At 34.2% G+C, this 15,913-nt stretch overlaps 8 protein-coding genes across 15 annotated transcripts in view; 6 read left to right on the top strand and 2 right to left on the bottom strand.

Annotated features, from left to right (window-relative positions):
* LOC129789858 (serine/arginine repetitive matrix protein 1-like) overlaps positions 1-15,913 on the top strand; it is a 982,101-nt gene that overhangs the window by 200,277 nt on the left and 765,911 nt on the right. The window lies entirely within an intron of this gene.
* LOC129791241 (fatty acid synthase-like) overlaps positions 1-15,913 on the top strand; it is a 1,176,504-nt gene that overhangs the window by 724,773 nt on the left and 435,818 nt on the right. The window lies entirely within an intron of this gene.
* The window catches only part of LOC129789856 (glutamine-dependent NAD(+) synthetase), a 932,624-nt gene that overhangs the window by 480,893 nt on the left and 435,818 nt on the right, over positions 1-15,913 (top strand). The window lies entirely within an intron of this gene.
* LOC129789960 (pupal cuticle protein) overlaps positions 1-15,913 on the bottom strand; it is a 1,201,887-nt gene that overhangs the window by 787,468 nt on the left and 398,506 nt on the right. The gene's annotated exons all lie outside the window — the stretch shown is intronic.
* Positions 1-15,913, top strand: part of LOC129789919 (keratin, type I cytoskeletal 9-like) — a 480,279-nt gene that overhangs the window by 283,633 nt on the left and 180,733 nt on the right. The window lies entirely within an intron of this gene.
* Positions 477-8,135, bottom strand: LOC129789880 (protein phosphatase 1H). Its single transcript, XM_055826974.1, has 2 exons — positions 7,361-8,135; positions 477-2,110 (listed from the first exon to the last, which is right to left on the bottom strand). The coding sequence occupies exons 1-2, from the start codon at positions 7,747-7,749 to the stop codon at positions 808-810; spliced, it is 1,692 nt and encodes a 563-aa protein (XP_055682949.1). The 5' UTR covers positions 7,750-8,135; the 3' UTR covers positions 477-807.
* Positions 8,135-9,349, top strand: LOC129789972 (uncharacterized). Its single transcript, XM_055827122.1, has 4 exons — positions 8,135-8,297; positions 8,487-8,582; positions 8,643-8,732; positions 8,792-9,349. Exons 1-4 carry the CDS (start codon positions 8,259-8,261, stop codon positions 9,059-9,061), a joined length of 495 nt encoding a protein of 164 aa, XP_055683097.1. The 5' UTR covers positions 8,135-8,258; the 3' UTR covers positions 9,062-9,349.
* On the top strand, positions 11,203-15,418 carry LOC129789898 (equilibrative nucleoside transporter 2). Its single transcript, XM_055827019.1, has 5 exons — positions 11,203-11,548; positions 11,621-11,986; positions 12,382-12,772; positions 12,831-12,916; positions 14,825-15,418. The coding sequence occupies exons 1-5, from the start codon at positions 11,333-11,335 to the stop codon at positions 15,134-15,136; spliced, it is 1,371 nt and encodes a 456-aa protein (XP_055682994.1). The 5' UTR covers positions 11,203-11,332; the 3' UTR covers positions 15,137-15,418.

Below are 15,913 nucleotides of genomic sequence, written 5' to 3'. Positions count from 1 at the left end.
ATTAAATTTCAATTCGTTTTTCAAAAACCAAAATTATTAATTTTTTCGCATAAACTTCGTTGACTTATTCATTTATTAAAATAAAATCAACAAATGATAAGAAAAATTCCAAGATTTCCAAGAATTTTCTTTACAAAATGAAAGAAATTCTTGGTTTTATTTCGAAGAAAAACAAATGAAAGTTTAAAAATATTTCAGGGTTTGAATTCTGTAAAAAAAAACATTTCTTTTCTTAAAATTCTTCTATTTTTAAGATTTTTAAAATTCTGTGAAAAATCTTAAAAGATTTTAAGTTTCTTTGCTTTGAAAATTGGTTTTTGAAAAATAAATCAGAATTTTAAAAATTCTTAAATATTTTTCTTTCATCCAAAATACTTTCTTTCATTTTTCTTTTTTTTTCAATTTTTCTTTAAAATTGAAATTTTTTGGACAGTCACACTAACAAAAAAAAAACAAACAAGATAATAAAAAGGCAATTTCACATTAAATAAAATACAAGAAATATTTATTTGCTTATAGAAATAAAAAATAAAATAAAACGTGATGGACAAACATTTTCGGCACGAATCTGTGGCTCAGACCTCACACATAATGCTTTGAAATGGAATAGAATGGTGCCAATAAGTTAGTTTTTGTTTTTGATCGAACTAGAGTCGCTATCGATAGATCACATTTGGATAAGAAATGCTTTTGTTTTAGAGAAGGGGGCGCTTGAGTCACTTCCGGGAATGCCTTCCGGAAGGGAAGTTTTTGGGATGATGCTACTAAAGCCGCTTTAGGGGAGATTGCCTAATGGGAGAGGCAAGCTCACGTGGAATTAGCCTCAATGGCTTCCTCCACGAAGGTATCAAGCTTATCGGGGGCATCGCCATTCTCAAAGATCCCATTGATGTCCACATCATCGGATGTTGAGGAGATTTTATTGCTGGACTCCTCGGTGTCTGAATCCGTGAGATTAACTTTGGCTTCCTGGGCACGTTCGCGCTCGAAGCACTCCTTCTCCCACTCGAGGAATTCCACGTAATACTGATACACGGGGATGACGAGGACACTGATGTCGTCCACCGTGGCGGCTGCCTTGCTATCGGCCAGCCTCCAATGCCCGGATTCATTGACTCGCCCCCGGGACTTGGCAACGAGCTCCTGCGCCACCATTGTGTACCTATGCTTCTCCGTTGGGTACTTCTCAAGCGTCTGGAATACCGTCCTGGCCACTGCTTCGGAATCCGCCACATCCCACAGCCCATCAGTGGCCATCACGAGAATCCCATAGTCCCCATCCTCATTGTCATCCCCCGGGATTGAGATGACTTTCGTGAGATCGCGATACGTAACCTCCGGATGGGGTGACAGGAAGGGCTTTATGGGTTGATTACTCCCAATTGCCCGGAGATCGTGATCCCCAAACCCGCGTGTTACCCCAATTGTGCCCAGAAGGCGACTCCTCTTGCCCTCACCCGTCACAATGGGCATCTTGAGATCCTCCCGCGTGAGTGTTTTGTACGTCCAGCCCTTCATTGTGCCCTGCCTGTACAGAATCCTCGTGCCCAAATCCTTCGTCATGGGCTTCTTTGCGTACTCCATGGCAATGTACTCACTCCCCATAAAGGCAGGATTGAGCTTTGCCGTGGACATTAGGCGTGCCTTCTCCGTATCCGGGGTGTGATCGTGCGAAAAGGGAATAGGGAAGATGCGGTATGTCTTATTCTCCTCACCCATCGTCATGGCGGGCCCCTTTAGCTCATGCGGCACAATTTGTGCCTTCAGGAGATCCGTGGACACCCTCTGGCACAGAACTGCCCGCGAATCTCCCGCATTGGCCACAAACATCTTGCCAAAGATGAAGAGAGCCGCCAATGCGGTACACCCACCCGCATTCCTGTACTTATCCCTATCCTCCGCCAGCACGGCGTCCATTTCCGCAAATGCCGATTCCAGCGCCCCAATAATTAGCTCATCCTTCGACACACTCCTGTGGAACAGGAGCGTATTGGGCAGGACGGAGTCCGATGATGACGGCAAGCGTGGCATTAGCAAATCCAGAACATCCACGAGCTTCTCGTGCAGAATGTGATGGAATTGATTTGCAGCAGCCAATGCAGCTCCGTACCTAATTCATTAATTTCATCAAATTTTCATCTCTTTCGGAGAATTTTCTTTTATCTTTCTTCTCTTTCTTCGTTTTATTTGTTTAATTTTACTTAAAAAATTCAAAATGGCCGAAAACTCAAATTATATTTGTTTGAAAACCAAAGATGGCGAAAGTTTTAGGCTTCGTTTTGAGAATTTTAGGTTAGAATCTCTAGAAAAAACATGGCGGAAATTCTATCGATTTGTTCAATATTCATTCAGATTTCTAACCTAACATTTTTTTCCAATTATATTCAATGGGGATGAATGAGAGTGAAAACCAAAAAAAAATTGTCTGAATTTATGTGAATATCTTAGGTTAGAAATCCGTGTAAATATTGGATAAACCAATAAATGAGATATAGCTAGAATTTATTACTTTTATTAGCTTTTAAGCTTTGAAAGTTTATTAAAAATTCAAAATTAGGAAAATTTTAAGATAGATTCATTCAAAAATTAAAAATGGCTGAAGTTACAAGTTTGATTTGTTCTAAAATTCAATATGGCGAGAATTTCAAGCAAAATTCGTTAAAAAAATTAATATGGCGCAAGTTTCAGACATAGTTTATTAAAAATTCAAAATTGAGGGAATTTTAGGTTAGATTCAGTAAAGAAACAACATGGCGACAATTTTAAGCAATAATATACTGGAATTTATCAGTTTCATTTGTTTATTTGCTTTAAAAGCTTTAAAGTTTGTTCAAAAAATCCATATTCGGGAATTTTATGTTAGTCTTCCTCATTAGTCATTAATCTTATTTATTTCTTTGATTTAAAGTTTATATAAAATGCAATATGGCGTTCATTTTAAGTTAGAATTATTTAGAAATGAAAGATGGAGATAGTTTTTAAGCTTGAAAGAAATCTTAGAGGTACCCAGTGGGGAAAGGCTCGGCATGTGAGGTATAATGCCGAGATTTTCGGCACAATTACGGCACAAAGTTTTAATTCAAAAGCATCCGCGTAGTGGCGCATAGTGCTTTATCGTGATTCTCGGCATATTTTCGGTATTGTAGTGTTTTGACATTCACGGTGAAAATAATGGCGTGGGTTCACGAAAAACCCATTTTCTGTGATTTTCCTCAATTTTCCGGCAATCTATTCGGTAAGTAAGTTATCCTAATGTGTATAGAGTGTAAAATACAATGGAAGATTTCGTCCAACGAGCCTAAAATGCGTGTTTTCTTTGTTTTTTTTAGCGTTGCCTCTGAAAGTGTTGAAAGGACTTTTGAAGGACATCGTATCCATCCGGAACTAAAATTTCACCCCAGGTTAGATTAGTCTATAATTTTATTTGCATTTTAATTGTTTTGGGTTCTAAATGTGTCTGAATCTCGTCTTCATTCAGCTAAACAAGGAATCCGGATGCATCTTTTTTGCAAGAGACTGAAAACATCCTTCAAATCTATCTGGTTTAGGGACTCTAAATTTTCCTGGGAGATGTAGCGTCGTCCGTTGACCGGAAGCCCGATCTAATACTTCCTCTTAGGACGATACAAAATAGTAAGAATATTTTTCAATCTTTAAAATTTTGTTTTTTATCTTATTGGAATTCATTTCAGGAACAATGCAGGAGGGAAGCTTCAAAGACGATTTAGATATTCACATCCTGTTACTCAAAATTTCCCGTATTCCACCCACCCTCAACGGATTTTACAAGCAAAATGTCTACTATTGAAGCCCTGACAATGAAAGTGAGTATACTATTCATCTAGTTTTTTCAAATTCATTGAGTTCATTGAGTAAAAGTGTGTCGAAAAAAAGAAAAAATATAGGTATTATTAGGATCATTATTTACATTTTTAATTAAATCTGAATGGCTATTCTTTTTTAAACTAAATACACTGTGCAGGACAAAAATTATTTTTTCTTCAGTATCGAAAAAAAAAGTTCTTTGTAACTCTTTTACAGTTTGAACATTATTTTGCCATAATTTAAAAATATACATATATATAATAAAAGACAATTTATCCTAGAAATTTTTGTATTTTGTTAGACTAACAAAAAATCACTTATCACTTAAAATCAACGTCAATTTTGTACATCGCAATTTTACGCGATTTTCATTAAGATCGTCAAGATTCTTCTTAAATCTTCTAATTTTTGGCTTATAGAAAATTTTATTGTAAAAATTTAACGTCCTAAAATGAATATTTCTATTTTCTATTCCTAAAATCATACTCATCAACGAAATGTAAGAATCGCGAAAATTTCAAGTTTTAATAAATTTACAGAAACTTAGCTGACGATAAAAAAGCTTTTAACATTATTGGAACTAAATTAGAGTATTTTAAATCGATGTGTAATAAATTCAGAATATATCTTTTTAATAAAATTTAAGTCATGAATGAATTGAATAATATTTTTATAATAACAGTGACAATGGTAAAAAGAGAAAATAAATATTTTCATTCACTTCATTTTTATATTATTTGAATTTACAAGACTTTTGTTGATATCTTATATTTAAACTCAAAAGAACATATAAAATATTAGTAAGATTGTCTTGATAAAAAAAATTCAATAAAATGGCAAAACAGTGTCGAAAACCTAAAAAGATATTACAAAAAATAAATTTTCGAGTTATGTACTAAATATTTTTTTTATAAGCAATTTAAATATTTTTTTACATTTTTTTTAAAACGATAGTAAAATCTTCAAATCACTTCCATTCTTATTTTAATTAAATAATAAAAATACAATGAATCGTTAAAAATATTCAGCAAATCATATCTTTAAAACACAGAAAATTCATTTTTTTTTAGTGGACAACACGTCAAACGCTCTTGACCATCACAAGCATCCCATGGCTGAGGAGAAAGGACTTTTTATCCATTTGGAAGCGTAAGGATTCTGTCATAACTCTGAGATTTTGATTGATACTAACATGAATTCATTTCAGGTAGAAATTGTTCAGGAAACAACCACAAGTGTTACCCCAAAGGAAGGAAACTTCGAAGCAGAATATCATCGAGTGAACACCTTGACGGATCCCGCAGTGTTCCTCCCTCTTCAAGTACGTCTACAAATGAAATTCTAACGAGGGTAAGTACATTCTTATTTCATCCTGACTTTAATTTTTTTTAAACTTTTCAAAGAGGGTTGTGTAGGATCAATGGATAGTCCTTAGAATTTCAACACATTTTAATCAAAATCGTCGAGATTCTTGCCTAAATCTTGTTATTTTTGTTTTATAGAAAATTTTATTGTAAGAACTCAATTTTTTCAAATAAATACTTAAGTATTATAACTAAAATAATACTCATTCAAAAATTGTGAGAAATTGCGTAAATGGCAAATTTTATAGATTCTGAAAACTAAATAAAAGACGAAAAATATTTAAACATAGGGGTTGTTTCTGATAAAAATCTTTTCTTTTTCTTTCTAACAATTTAAAAGTTGTTGGAAAATTTTGACATTTGATGTTTTAAAATCCTTCATTAAGAGAAAACAGTCAGGAAAATCTTTAATCAGCCTTGGAAAAGTAATTTTCCTTCAAAAGCCTGATTAAAGAAAGATATGAAATGTCAAAATCTTATAAAATTTTTCCCAGAATACCAAAAATCTTATAACTGACGAATTGTAAGAAAAGAAAAGAATAGAAAATATTTATATCAGAATCTACCCCATCATTTAAATTAAATGTATTTTTAATGAATGTCGAAAAAATCTGAATAATGTCTTAATTTTAATTTAATTCCAACTGATGTGATTGTGAATAATATTTTCATAAAAACAATAAAAGAAAAAAAAAAACAAATATTTGTCCTTCATTCAAAAAAATATCTTTAATTTTTTTTAGTTTTCTTTAAAACAAATTGTTAAAGTTTGTATTTTTGCTGAAATCATTTGATTGAACATAAAATATTAACCAATAAATTGTTTTTTGATAAAACATTTCAATTTTATGGCAAAATAGTGTCAAAAAACAGACAAAGATAGTACAAAAAAAAATTGCAAATAAATATTACCAATGTTTATAAGCAATTAAAATAAATATTTCCATTTTGTAAAATGGTGGGAAAATCTTTTCAAATCAATTTGATTCTTATTTTAATTAAACATCAAAAATTTCGAATGAATCAATAAAAAGAAAATCACCAATAATTTTTTTCAGTAAAAAAACATAACTTAAATTCGCATAAAATCATTGTGCTAAACACATTTTTAAAATCAATAAATAATTTAATTCATTTTTTTAATGAAATCAATTCTTAGAGCCGACAGAAATGTGTTTTTTTTTCTATTTTTTAAAAAATTCTTGAATAAAAATATTTTATTTTACTTTTTAGGAAGAGACCGTCTCCAGAAAGCAGTTAAGGAAGAATTAGGCGAAGGACAGCGTTGGTGAGAGAACAATTATAATATTATTGTAATTTAAAAAAAATATATTTTAAATAAAAAAGTAAAAAAATGAATTTCCTGATTTTTTTTATTTTTCGGTTTGAAAACGGTAGGAATATAAATTTAAATTGCATGCCGAAAATATACCGAGATTCATGCCGAGAATCATGCCGAGAATACACCGGGAGTATACCGAGAATGATGCCGAGATTTCATATAAAATTTTTCCCACAGGTTCAAAAATCCATACATTTCTCGGTATCGCCTCGGCACGATCTCGGTATTGTCTTATAACGAGAAATCATGCCGAAATACCGAGATTCTCGTTACGAAAACATGCCGAGATTCCCCACTGGGTAAACGTTGAAATTTTAGGTTAAAAGCTACTCAAAATATTCAAAATGGCTGAAAGTTTAACGGCTTCAAAGGCAATTGCAGTAAAAAAAATCATTTTTTGTCATCAAACGTTTTGAAGAGAGTGACAAAATCTTAATCTAACGAAAAGAATTCTCAGAAATATTATTATTATGATTAGAGTAGTGATAATTTGAACTGGAGCGTAGATAATACGAATTTATCGATATGAGCGTAAGAAAAATAAACAAAGCGCCATAATTTCTTCAAATTTCAAGTTCAATTCACTTTTATTTATTCTTTTAGCTCAATTAAGTGTTTTTGATAATCTATCGCCGTATTATGTGAACAAAAAAGATTTTTAGAAAGCCTACAAAGACTCAGAATTTGCTTTAATTGCTTGAATTAATAAAAATCTTAATCTTATCGCAAAGGACGCCAAAAATCAGCCATATTGAAATTTTATTCATGCAAAAGTCTTTTAAAGGGACGAAATGTGATGGAAAATAATTAAATGAGAAAAATTCCTCACCCAGCATGTCCATCGAAGGTCCCAAAGTAGGTATAGGGCAAATCTGGGTACTGCTTGGATGGATGCGTGAGGATATTCCTCTGGAATGCAGCCTGATCCTCATTCCACTCGGACTTGCCGGAATTCACGCATTCCGCATATCCCGTATTCCAGGGCAGGGTGGAAATGTCTCTGGGCACAATAATGGGGCGTACATTGTGATCCGCGGACGCCTTGAGCTCGTCATGGGTGGCGAGCTGCAGGAATGGGGGTCGTGCGTATGTGAATTTGTCCGGAAGTCTCTGACCCTGATGCACCTTCCCGTGATGATCGTGATGCGGAGGTGCCTGTATCATGGACACATCCGGACTCACGACGGTCAGTACGCGATTCTTCAGTCGATTGAACATCTTCCGGATAGCCTGGTCAGGGGGAATCCTTTTGCATATGCTGGGATTTCCTCCCTAAATCATCCCCTTTTCCCACTTTAGCACCCAATTTTCACTGCCCAGCTGCCTGGCAAGTTTCCCGCACACGTGGCTGGACTTTCTCCTACCTTTCCTGCTCACTTTTGCATCAACTGAATCACCCACAATTTATTACAACACCCAGAAAAACTCCTCAAACATTTTTTTCGTCTCACTTCCTTGAGCACTGACAACAAAGCAAGAAAAATATTTTGACACCGTCTCCCCTTAGCGCCATCTACTGTGCAAATTTTACATTCCACAAAAGAGATTTTGAACGATTCTAACGATTTTTCAAACATTGAACATCATTTTATGCTTCCAGACCCTCTCCGGCGGTTATCTTGGAGAATTCTGACCTTACAACGCTCACGCAGAAGAAAGTGGAAGACTATATCAAGTCCATTTCATCTGGCTCAACAAAAAATGGCAGCACAATCATCTACCCAAATATGCTGCATCGAAATATGATGGCAACACTGAGTCAAAGAGTAAGTTTACTCAAGTCTGTGCGATAAGGGAGGCATGCTCCTCTTATCTCTTGCCTTTGGTGAGAGAATAAATCCCAAATATGCAGTAAATAGAGCACACGCTCAGCTTGAACTTTTGTTTTGGGGGCAGCCACCCCATTTTCACTGATAAATGAAACTTTGATTAATTTACTTAATCTATTTTTTTAGGCAAGCAGTGTCAATGGACGTGAAAATACCCAAACTTTTCATCCCCAGGCAATACAGGGTCATCCTCCGGTGTACTTAGTCCCAGCTGGGGTTTCTGTAAGTTTACATTCCGCCATTTTGTTTATTTTTTCTCAACATTAAAATCCTTTTCAACAGCCTCCGATTCCTCCACCAGTAATGTACCCCTATAGTGTGCCCTATCCACAAATGGTACCACCCTATTTTGTACCTGAGCACCAAATGATGGTAAGTACGCCACAACAATGGCGGAAAAAAGCAAAACCTAACCTCAATCTACATTTCAGGATAATCTGCACAGATGGCGATCAACACGCTCTTTGCGAAGTCGCATGTCTGAGAAACCACGCTCAGGACGACGCAAAAGTGAGCATAGGGATGCAGCCAGTGAAGCTGGAGTCGACCGGAAGGCATTCCAGTACACCGGTCTCGATCGTGCCATCGCCAACAGTTTCCTGGTGTACCAGCAGACAAAGAGCACCAATTGCGACACAAGCAGAAGTGGAGGATCTCAGAGTACCGAATCCATGGGAAAATGCTGCGATGTCGCCATGTAGCGCCCCCTGCGCAGATAATCCGAGAATCAAAGCGAAGGGAAAATTCTTCTTTTGTATAAAACCATTTTGTAAATAATAATTTTGCAAGTAATTAAAAGTGTAAAAAAGTAATTTTTGAAGAGTCAGTAAATTACCTTGAAGTGTATATTTTGTGTAGGATTCTGCAAAAAACCACGCAATCTTAACGCGAATACTCATTTTTTCCTTAAAATTTAAGTTGTGTAACTACTTTGTATTACCATTGAAGCTATCTTATTTAGGGATTTAATAAATAAATTTATGCATGTTTTTTTGTTGTTTTTCCTTTTTTGCATTAAAGAATCTTCAAAATGTTTAGAAATTCAATCGTTTTAATTAAGTTTTCAGCTGCCATTTTGGTTTTTTTTTAAATTCCATTCAATAAATTCTAAACACTTTTATTCTAATCGTCTGATTTTGATCAATTCTATCAAAAATGAAAAGAAAATGAATTCCTAAGCATTAAAAAGGAAAAAAAATTGGCATAAAAATTAAATTTTAAATTCAATTTTCTTAACACTTAGAGGATTTATGTGGACACCGTGTCCATTTCGAGTTTTTAAATCGTCATAGATCAAAACGTATTGGGCCTATCGTGATAAATATCACATCTATGTGTAGGGAATTTCAATTACTTTAAGTTAGGTGAAAGAAAATCCGGAAAAAGTTTTTCTTTATACGAGGATGAAAATAGTCACCGTGTCCATTCAAATTCTCATACATTTTTGACAGCTTTTTGAGGTTATGTTTCCCCGTATTTTCCAAATCAGGATCTTTTGTTAACTTTTCCTCGATGATAATCATTAGTGTGAACTCATTTTATTGCCGGAAGCGATCATAAAGAACTGATGGAAGTGATTATTCAGGCGCATTAATAATATAGGCAAAATTGTAGGAAATAAATTGATTTGAAATGGCAGTTTTGCATTGATTTTACGCAACTTTCTTTCATCATTAATTTTTTTTTGATAAATTATTTAGAAATTGAGTGCAATAATACTCGAAATAGATTAAGAATTAATTAAACTTTCGATTTTCATTCAATAAGCAGATTTACAATTAACGAAACATTTAATATTTGGCCTTTTCATTATGTTGGACACGGTGACCATTTTGATCCTCCGCGTAGGTAAAAAATATTCGGTCCTCCAAGTGTTAAGAAATGAATTTTCTTGTGAAATAATCTTCAAAATTTCAACAGTAAAAATAAAAACAATTTCAATTTGATTTCTAAACGTTTTAATCATTTTTGTGCATCCTTTAGCCGCCATTTTCTTTTTTTTTATCATTTTCTCAATGAAATGTTAATTATGCCACGTTCTTTTCGTCCGATTTTGATTATTCTAAATCCAAATGATAGAAAAAAATTATTTATCAATTCTATGAAAAAAAATCTTCTGAAATTCATTTTCAATTCATTTCCTGAAAGAACTTTTATTCTTTTAATTTTTTTAAATTTTTTTTTAATTATTTTCTTAAGAATCTTCAAACTTTAAACGTTCAGCAGACAATTTCTGTATTTCTCCTATTTTCTTCTTTTTTGCTCAAATTCTTCTCTCTAGAATCAATAAAATCTCCTTTTCACCTCGTCCGATTTTGATCATCCTGAATCCAAATGATAAAAAAATGAATTTTTCACAATTCTATAAAAGAAATTTCTTCAAGAATTCATTTTTATTTCATTTCTTGAAGAATTTTTTAACTTTTCAATTTTCATTTTTTTTTAAATTTCTTTTTTAAAGAATTTTTAAACTTTAAATGTTCAAGAGACAATTTATGACATTTTGTTCTTTAATCATTTTATTAATTTTTCAATCTTTTATTTGCCATTTTGATTTTTTTTCTTGTTCAAATTCTGCTCAATAAAATGCTATATCATCTCTTTTAATCATCCGATTTTGATCATTTTTAATTTAAACGTCAGGAAATTAAATTCTTTGCAATCTTATAAAAAGAATAAATAATAAAATGATAAATATCTTAAGAAAAAATGTTTTTGAATTTTTCTTAAAACCCCATAATGGCCGTTGGCCGTTAATTCAAAATAAATGTGTGGAATGTGTGGAAGCTATCTGAGGCAACCCAGTTAGCATGCCACCACAGCTACACATCACCCTGACGATTGTTAGCAGTGTACCCACATCTGATTACGGACAACAACAACCTTCCTCAAGCTCATTGAGAGAAATGTCGGGAATGGACCACTGATAAGCGCCTCGTATTTACGTTCAGTTCGCCCGAGTGTGCAGATAAATGGAGCACAGCATCAATTCCCGGCCGCTGCTGCAGCCCAGTGATAGTGAATTTGGCGAATCCGACGGGGATGCCAGGGCATCGAATGACGATGTGGAAATCCGGACGGAGACAAAGAACGAGCCCATTGATCGTCTCAACATCATCTACATGATCTTCTACCTCCTGGGCATGACAACGCTCCTCCCGTGGAATTTCTTCATCACAGCTGAGAATGTAATGAGAAGGAATCTCTGAAACTTCCTGCTTCTCATTGTCTTCTAATCTATTCCCCTTTTTTCTCGACAGTACTGGATGTTTAAGTTTCGCAATGTGACGGGAAATGACTCAGACGTTCTCACGCCCATCCAGAGGACCTTCACATCGGATCTAAGTGTCTCATCGGCCGTTCCCAATACGGTCTTCCTCATACTCAATGCATTCCTCAGTCACAGGATTTCCCTACAGATCCGCATGTTGGGCTCCATGGGAATCATTTTTGTGCTTTTTATCTTCACGACTGTCTTTGTGGAAGTTGACACGGATTCCTGGCAGCGCCCCTTTTTTGCCATCACCATCACCACCGTTGTTGTGATGAACATCGCTGCTGCCATCCTATCTGGTGGACTTTTTGGGATTGCTGGACAATTTCCATCTGAATACATGACTGCAGTGGTGAGTTGAATAATTCTTTTTCTTTTCTTTTTGCTCCTGATGAAGGTCCTTGAAGGGATCGAAAACTATGAAAATTGAGGAATTTCCTCATTCTTTGCCTTGGATTGTGATATTTTGTGACGATTTTTCAATCCCGGAAGATAAGTTTGTAAAAAATCCTTCAATTTGAATAATTCTTCAGGATAACTGTACTTTGTAAGATCACCGCTAGAGGCGCTTTTTAAACTTAAATCTTCAATATCTCGGGAACTACTTGATGGATTTCAATGGGATTTTAGTATGTTTTACAGAATCCTTCAACCTTTCTTTCAATCCCAATTTGACGATCTTTTTCACAAAAATTCAAAAGTTGCAGAGGGCGCTGCTTAGTAGATTCCTCTGCCTTCTTTTCCCAGGTCAGTGGCCAAGCATTGGGAGGAATTTTCGCAGCTCTCTGTGAGATCATTTCTTTGACATTTGGAGCTTCGCCCAATACAACAGCCCTGGTTTACTTCAGCATCGCCATTGTGGTGATGATTATCTCCCTGGCGACATACTTCCTCATGTCCAGGACGCTCTTTTTCAAATACTACACACACACAGCCTCACGAGCCCCACGAAGGTTGCAGGATGAAACAAGGCTCCTGGGGGAATCGCCTTCATCCCCGGATTTCCGAATTATTCTCCGGAAAATCTGGCTCTACGGCTTCTCCGAGTGGTTTGTCTTTGTCGTCACACTATCCGTGTATCCAGCTGTTACCGTTCTGGTTCACAGCGAAAATCACGGCAATGGACATCTCTGGAATGGTGAGACTTCAACTACTTTCATTGTGGGAATTTCTCATTAATTTTGGGTGCTTTCCAGACGTCTTCTTCACCACTGTCGTCAACTACTTAATCTTCAACTCTGGCGACTACTTGGGCAGGATAATTGCCGGCCTCTTTGAATGGGTGAGTGGAAAAATTCTAATCAGGAAAAGAGTGTTGGCCACAGAGACGGCATTTTTGCAAACAATCCACAAAATAAATAATCTCAATATTTGAGGAAGAATTATTTTCGGGTGATAACTTCTTTGTAAATAAATTTTAAAAATTCGTCAGGGGGCTGCCAATTTACGGAATGAAAGACATTTAAAGCTGAATGAAAATTGTGGAAGTGTCGAATATTTTTTGATAGATTTTTTGAGTTTTTTTGGTCAATATTTTAAATATTTTGCCAATTTTGTAAAAAAAAAAGATTTTTCAAAAATTCATTTTTAATTATTCTGTGAGCAGAAAAATATTCTGTCAGCAAAAGGAATAAATCTATCAGCAGATTTATTTAATAAATGATCGTTCATAAATAAACAAAAAATAAATCTTATTCTTCCTTTAAATTATTCGATTTTGATTATGAATTCTGTGAATAAATATTTTTATTCCATTACAATTGTAATTTCTGTCAGCAAATGAATCGATTCTCTTCGTTTTTTTTTGTTTTATTGTCGCTTTTTTTCAGAATATATCCATTTGATTTTCTTTAAAACAGAATCTTTATGATATTCGCCAAGAAAATTTAATTATTTGCTGATAGAATAATTTTTTAACAAAAATATTCTTTTGCTGACAACGCTAAAAAAAACTAAAATTATTATTTGCAAGCACGTGAAATTGAATGATTATCTAGGAAAATTAAATTGTTAGCTTGCAAAATAGAGTATAATTCGCTGACAATACGGAAATTATAGCCAACATAATAATTTTCTTACTGCCGAGTAGAATATTTGTTGCTGACAAATTAAAATAACTTGCAGACAAAATAATTTGGTTTCTGTGAAATTTTCACTTTAAGTATACAATCCATTTGTCAGCAGAATTTAATTTGCAAAGGAATAAAATGATTTAATAACAGAATTAAATGAATTGCTGATAAACAGAATAAATTTTTGTAGCTTACAGAATACTTTGATTGCTTACAGAATAAAAAATAGGAAAATTAAATTGATGACTTGTAGAATATACAATTTACTGACAATACCGAATTATAGCCAACAGAATAATTTTCTTACTGCCGAATAGAATATTTGTTGCTGACAAATTAAAATTATTTGCAGACAAAATTAATTATATTTCTGTAAAATTTTCACTTCAAGTATAAAATCTATTTGTCAGCAGAATTTAATTATTTGCAAACAAATAGAATGACTTATTAACAGAATTAAATTATTAATGAACAGAATCAATTTTTTAGCTTACAGAATACTTTGATTGCTTACAGAATAAAAATAGGAAAATTAAATTGATGACTTGTAGAATATACAATTTACTGACAATACCGAATTATAGCCAACAGAATAATTTTCTTACTGCCTAACAGAATATTTGTTGCTGACAAAATAAAATTATTTGCTGACAAATTAAGATTTCTGTGAAATTTTCACTACAAGTATAAAATCTATTTGTCAGCAGAATTTAATTTGCAAACAAATAGAAAGATTTAATTACAGAATTAAATTATTAATTAAAAGAATCAATTTGTTAGCTGACAGAATACTTTGGTTGCTTACAGAATAACATGAAAAAGAATAATTCTCTCACGACAAAAAAAATCTTAAAGAATCCAACAAAAAATCTTATCTAATGAGGAAATTCTTTATGTAGCATGATTCACAACATTCAATGATCTTTAGAAGTTCTATACTTTGACCTCCATTTCCTAAATGACTAACCCCCTGCCGACAATGATTCACGCGCTTTTTGTGAGATTTCTTCTCTACGAAAATGCGAATTTATCTCCCTGCAATTTGCTCATCGGATGATTAAGAGCAACCCCGGCATTGACGCCGATAAAATTAATCTCAAATTGTTTGTTTTTTGCAGCCTGTTAACCGTCCACGCCTCGTGGCTTTCGCAACAATCCTCCGTGCTGCCTTTGTGCCCTTCTTCCTCATGTGCAACTCCACCCCACGCTCCAATTTGCCCATCCTCGTGCATTCCGACGCTGTTTTCATCGCCCTCATGTGCGTCTTTGCCCTCTCGAACGGCTACATTGCCAACATTGCCTTCCTCTGTGCCCCAAAAGTCGTTGCGCCGCATGAAAAGGAAGTTGCAGCATCCATGATGGCGGCTTTCCTGGGCATTGGATTGGCTTTTGGCTCTGGCCTAGGGCTGATTTTCGTGGAAATCCTCTGAGGCAGTATTTATTTTTTAATTGATTAGTTAAGCACGCTCCTCTTTAGGACAATTCTCACATCGAGCTGCAATTCCATGTACTCTCTTCTCTTTCTATACAGCCACGAACACAGGAACAAGGATCTTGGACATTTTTTTTTGTGATATTTCTTTTACAGGAGCTAATATAATTTTACATCCTACACCCCAAAGGCATCTTATTGTGCAAACTAGCCAATTTGTTGTTTATTAGTAGAGAGTCAAGTTTAGAATTTTAGTTAAATAAATGGGTTAAAAATTGAAGCATTTTCTTGTCATTTTTCTGGAATATTTTTAGTTGGGAAGGACTCATGGATTTCCTTGGTAACGGCGTCCCAAACAAATCAAGACAGAGTTGAAAACTATTGATTTTTTTAAGGTAGTTTATGAGGATTTTTACCGATTGAATAGAATTTGTTTTTAAAGAAATTTTCAGGTCCAGAAGTTTGATGTCCAGGAACATCAAGGACTGTAAGAACTGAGCCTTTCTAGTCAGGACTTTTTTGGGATATTTATTTTTGTAATGAAAGATGTTTAAGGAAAGGAGTTCTGTTAGAAAACTTGTCCAGAAATTATATTTTGATCTCAGTTCTTGATGTCCTGGACATCAGGATTATCGGGATAGAGCCCTTTCTAGTCACTTTTCTGGAATGTTTTTTTTTCTTGAATACCAACAAATTGAAACTATTCATTTAAGTTTAGGAAAAATTCTCTGTAAAAAATATCCAGAAATTTTCTATAAAAAATCTTGATGTTCCG

Source organism: Lutzomyia longipalpis, chromosome 2, assembly GCF_024334085.1.
Source record: "Lutzomyia longipalpis isolate SR_M1_2022 chromosome 2, ASM2433408v1".
Classification (NCBI taxonomy): domain Eukaryota; kingdom Metazoa; phylum Arthropoda; class Insecta; order Diptera; family Psychodidae; genus Lutzomyia; species Lutzomyia longipalpis.
Note: the sequence above shows the minus strand (reverse complement) of the source record. Positions and strands in the feature narration are given on the sequence as shown.

Excerpts from the sequence above, each read along its gene's own strand:
- LOC129789880 (XM_055826974.1), bottom strand. The coding sequence starts at position 7,749 with ATGTTCAATCGACTGAAGAATCGCGTACTGACCGTCGTGAGTCCGGAT. Across the intron at positions 2,111-7,360 it reads ACCTTCGATGGACATGCTGG|GTACGGAGCTGCATTGGCTG; the intron begins GTGAGGAATTTT and ends TTAATGAATTAG.
- LOC129789898 (XM_055827019.1), top strand. The coding sequence starts at position 11,333 with ATGGAGCACAGCATCAATTCCCGGCCGCTGCTGCAGCCCAGTGATAGT. Across the intron at positions 12,773-12,830 it reads CAATGGACATCTCTGGAATG|ACGTCTTCTTCACCACTGTC; the intron begins GTGAGACTTCAA and ends GGTGCTTTCCAG. Across the intron at positions 12,917-14,824 it reads TTGCCGGCCTCTTTGAATGG|CCTGTTAACCGTCCACGCCT; the intron begins GTGAGTGGAAAA and ends TGTTTTTTGCAG.
- LOC129789972 (XM_055827122.1), top strand. The coding sequence starts at position 8,259 with ATGCTGCATCGAAATATGATGGCAACACTGAGTCAAAGA. Across the intron at positions 8,298-8,486 it reads TGGCAACACTGAGTCAAAGA|GCAAGCAGTGTCAATGGACG; the intron begins GTAAGTTTACTC and ends CTATTTTTTTAG. Across the intron at positions 8,583-8,642 it reads TAGTCCCAGCTGGGGTTTCT|CCTCCGATTCCTCCACCAGT; the intron begins GTAAGTTTACAT and ends CCTTTTCAACAG.